General features: G+C 40.0%; 1 protein-coding gene across 2 annotated transcripts in view; it reads right to left on the bottom strand.

The window, feature by feature from the left end:
• hus1 (HUS1 checkpoint clamp component) overlaps positions 1-1915 on the bottom strand; it is a 21649-nt gene extending 19734 nt beyond the window's left edge. For both annotated transcript variants that reach the window (XM_050056519.1, XM_050056520.1), the window contains exon 1: positions 1743-1915. In XM_050056519.1, coding sequence (XP_049912476.1) covers positions 1743-1794 — 52 coding nt within the window. In that variant the 5' untranslated portion in view covers positions 1795-1915. The remainder of the gene's footprint in view (positions 1-1742) is intronic.
• Between the last annotated feature and the right edge of the window lie 2747 nt (positions 1916-4662).

The following is a 4662-nucleotide window of genomic DNA, read 5'->3' as shown; positions in this document are numbered from 1 at the left end:
CATCTGTTAAAAGCCTCCTGTTGTCGGATACGACATGAAACTACTCCAGTTAGCTCAATCATGTTGTAACTAAGACATCCGCTGGAAAAAAAATATTTTTTCACGGACCATTTATTGAGTTATTACAGACACCGCTAACGGCTAACGGCTAACAGCTAAGGGTTAGCCCAGCTAATCTACGATAACCATGTTATTAATTACAAAACGTGCACACAGAAATAGTAATGTTTGTTCAATCATTGTGTTTATAGACTTTACAAACATCAGATTAGTCTAAACGGTGATATAGTGACGTGAAAAATGTCATATATATATGTATAGCTAAACTCAACAAGGTAAACAACAAGGTGATTCCCATTTACACAGTAACTCAACAAGGTAAACAACAAGGTGATTCCCATTTACACAGTGGTCAAGAGTGCTGGACCGGAATTGTCGCACAAAAAAACGGAAGCTGGCTGCGTTCTGTTTTGCCTCCGTGTTTCCGTGAAAAATAAGGTGAATAAATCACTGAAGGATAAATCACACACACGACTTAAGATGTTTCAGCTTACAGAAACAGACAGGAGGTCTGCGTCCGCGACGCTGAGCGTGAGGGTGGGCGAGTTCAACTTTCTGTCAACAACGGGGGTGTTTTGAAAACACCCCCATTTTCACAGGTAACCTAGTCTGTCCCCCCCGCCGCAAGAAATAATGGATTAATCCTGGAAAGCTGTTGATGTAGCACTTTTGTCCTTATGAAAGTAACACAGCGCTTATTCGACTGTGCGACCAAAATTTCATCGGTGCGACCTCAAAATATAATTGGGAGCACTGGTGCGAGTGTAAATAATTCTTCTGGTGCGACTATTTTCCCCCTGAGTCGAATGTCTCATTCACAAGTCCACCCCTTGTGATGACTTTCATCATCATCATCATCAGTATTATCATCGTCTAAGGTTTCTCTTTCATTCACAGTGGTGTTCAGTGGTGTTTTTTCTAAAAATGTCTTCAACTGAAAAAGTTGTTAATGATAAGGGTACTATACAAATACAATGTAATGTATACAGTATAATGTGGACTTTTTGTTGCAATAAAAACAATCGATTACACCGTTGGTGCTCCCAAAATTTTGCGGGTGCTCCTTGTCCTTTTCTTAAACAAACCAAATATTCTTATGATATTTATCTTATTTACATGAAGGCATGTAATTTCTGTCTCTAACATGGTCACGATTACAATTCTCCTCTGCTCTCTGTATCGCGCACGGCGGAGTTCGGCCCCAACACACACACACACACACACACACACACACACACACACACACACACACACACACACACACACACACAGGTGGGCACACTAGAGCGCGTCTCGGGCTGCATTTATCTGACCGAAAACGACCCCGACGCAGTTTGTTACCTGACATAGTTATTGTTATGGCCAGTGTGTTAACACGCAGCTCACACAACTGCGCAGCACTAAACACACAGTGGAGCCTGTGTTGCGTTCAGGCGTTGTCACGTAAATTACAAATTCCAGCACTTGCCGCTCCTGCCGCCCCCCCACACGCCGCCCTGGGCAAACGCCCATTCGGCCCACATCAGGGTCCGCTACTGTGTAGGAGTAAAGGGTGGATTTACGTTGTTGTTATGTTATCGCAGAGAATCGTGAGTTTTCGTGCGGACTGTTGGTGGAAGCTAACCCTGGTTAGCAGTGTCAGTTTGTCGTTTACCTCCCGGTAAAAGAAGCTGGTGACTTACGGGTGAAATGGTTGAGACAGGCGATGTCTATGATTTTCCCTCGAAACTTCATCCTGACTTGTGATAGTAACTTCAACCATGAAATCTGAGCTGAGTTATGGAGCTCATCTGCTTTCGTTTCAGGCGATGTATGTAACTTAAAAAGCGCTGCTAGTTTGTTTGGTCCGTCTTTGTCTAAGGTCCGATGGAACCAGAAGCCACCGTCAACAGTTCCGGTGGATTTGAAAAGCCAGTCCAAAAATGTTAAAATACAAATACTCTGTACAAAAAGTATTATAATCAAAATATATGTAGAGTACCAAAAGTAAAGTACTCATTATGCAGAATCATGTATTGTATTACAATTATTGATGCATTCATGTGTTGATCACTTTAAAGTTGCAGCTGGTAAACATGGAGCTTATTTTCTAACTTTGCTGGGTAGTTTCATCTAATACATCATCATTTATTAGTTGGTATATTTTGTATTAATTATCTGAATTCGTAAAGCAATGTAAGTTATTACATAAATGTGGTGCAATAAAAAAGTATAATATTTCTATGTAAGGTGTAGTGAAGAAGTAGAAGTAGCAGAAAAATTTCAAGTGAATTCAAGTGAAGGTACCTCAAAACTGTACATCCGTATAGACCTTCAGTAAATTTACTAACATAGATTCCACCACTGATTGTTTGCGAATAAAAACACAGTTGTTGTTTGTTTATTTGTTTGCGGAGTTCAGGGGCGTATGCCATCAATGCAGCTAAGAATATCCAGACTAAGGTGTAATTTTGAAGTTTGACTAAATGCCAACTCCCAATCTAGCGCCAACCCATTCCATCAAGTGAAATTAGCGAGAGTTGAAATCAGCTATGCCAAGGAGGTGGCGTGGCAGAATACTGCCGACAGGCTTAATGCGCAAGTGACAAAGAAAATTCAGCATTTCAGCATAATATCATGTTCTATAAATCCCGCATCAAAGGGACGAAATATATGTAGATAAGAACACCTATTAAATCTAACAATTCAAGTACGCCTAATGAAATTCACCAAATGTGTAAATTAATATTAGCCTATTTATCACATTTATCTACTGATTCCTATGTAAATTTCAGATGATGCATTTGCTAATTAATTTAAACAAAAATGACGTGCTGTTTGTCAGAGGTGGGCACAGAGGAGGAGAGAAGGAGCGCTGTGCTCCATGCATCTGTTTTCTGGGACTCTAAGAAAATTTAAAGCTTATTCTAAGAATTAGCATGTGACTATTTAGAAAAGAAAGGAGAACGAGAATGAGGAGAGCAGGAGAACAAATTAAGAAGATGAGAGAAAAGGAAAGGAGTGGAGGATAAAGAGAGGAGAGGAGAACAGAGTGCACTTAGCCTGTTTGTTGCAAATGAACACAGGTTGGAGGGAAAATTGGTTGGTGTAAAATTTTATTTAGTCAGAGAATAGGATTTTATGTATTTTCACTGTGATGATTATTTATTACACAGACAACTAAAGTTTGCACAATGTGGCATTGTTTTCTTTGTTGTTGCCTGTTATAAATAAATGATAAATGTCGACAGTGAAAGTATATGTGTGGCAGCTGTAAGCTAGACATTTTCGCTGCTCATTACTGTGTACAAATGTACTGTGTGTGCTTGGGCCTAAAGAACCCCGTTGATGCTGGCAGATGAAACCTCCTTTTTTTTAACCAGCACATCGCATGCACAAAAAAAAAAAAGAAAAAAAAAATGGGGAAGGGATGCCCTTTTTTTTCCACTTGAGCACCTGCCCTGCAAAATGGCTGATGTCTGTGCACGGCACTGATTATCATGTATGACAGAAAAGCATCAAATTCTCACATTTGAGAAACCTAACTCCAGCAAATGTTTGGCTTTTTTGCTTTAAAAAAATTCTATAATGATTATTCGGTGATCAAAATAGTTGCCAATTAATCTTCTGTCGATTGGCCAATCGATTACTCAACTAGTTATTGCAGCTCTAGTGTTGTTGCGTGTTGCTGGCAGACATCATCTGGTACTGGGGTTATTTTAATGTTCTGATAGTTTTATATCTATTTTGCTGGACTTTTACACTTGCATTAGAGTTGAGCAACATTCCAACATGTGTGACTGTGACGTCGTCAGAAAATGGCTCCTCCTGCGGTGATCAGATCCATGATACTGATGGATGGATTATACTGTATGTCTCTGTAGAGAAATTGGTCTCAAACTCCTAAGAGTAGCTGTCATTCCATTAAAATCACAAGGTATCAACAGCAAATATTAAAACTTTATTTGTAGTCTGTAGTTCCTCAACACTGTGTCCCTGCCCCCCTCAGAGTCAGCTGGATGTTTTAAAGGTTAATTGTACGAGTTACTGTGAACTGTGACTTTCTCCAGTTCTTACACCAGATGGCAACATGTTCAAATGGTACCATCTGGCAACACTCTGTATGACACTTACACACTCTCCTATGACTTCAGGTGCACCAGCATGAAATGCATCCTCAGGTGAGTTGACCTCAGCTGAACCATGCAGGTGAGCTTGTGGAGACGCTGCTGACTGAGTTTGGAGTTGTCATCCAGATGAAGTATAAGACTAATCACTGAATAAAAACATCCTTGCTGTAACGGAGTGTTTCTCTGGTGAGGCTATGAGTTTGGGCTGAACTGTATAAAGATCAGGTTTCATATTCCTGTGTGCTCCGACAAAATCCAACAATTTTTATCATGCCCCTCAGCGTGTGATATCACACCCAAGGCGTCCTTTGGCATCTCTAGCTTTCAACTAACTCCAATATAAACACATCAATGGCAGTACTCGACACTGAGAGCAAATGAGGTAGGATAATATGGGGTGCCGTTTGTAAAGTGTCTCACGCTGAAAATAACATCAACATTTTGCCACATTTAGCTTCAAACAATGTTTAAAAAAGTATTGTGAATTTTTTAA

Source organism: Epinephelus moara, chromosome 11, assembly GCF_006386435.1.
Source record: "Epinephelus moara isolate mb chromosome 11, YSFRI_EMoa_1.0, whole genome shotgun sequence".
Classification (NCBI taxonomy): domain Eukaryota; kingdom Metazoa; phylum Chordata; class Actinopteri; order Perciformes; family Serranidae; genus Epinephelus; species Epinephelus moara.
This window is presented reverse-complemented; position numbering and strand designations above follow the sequence as displayed.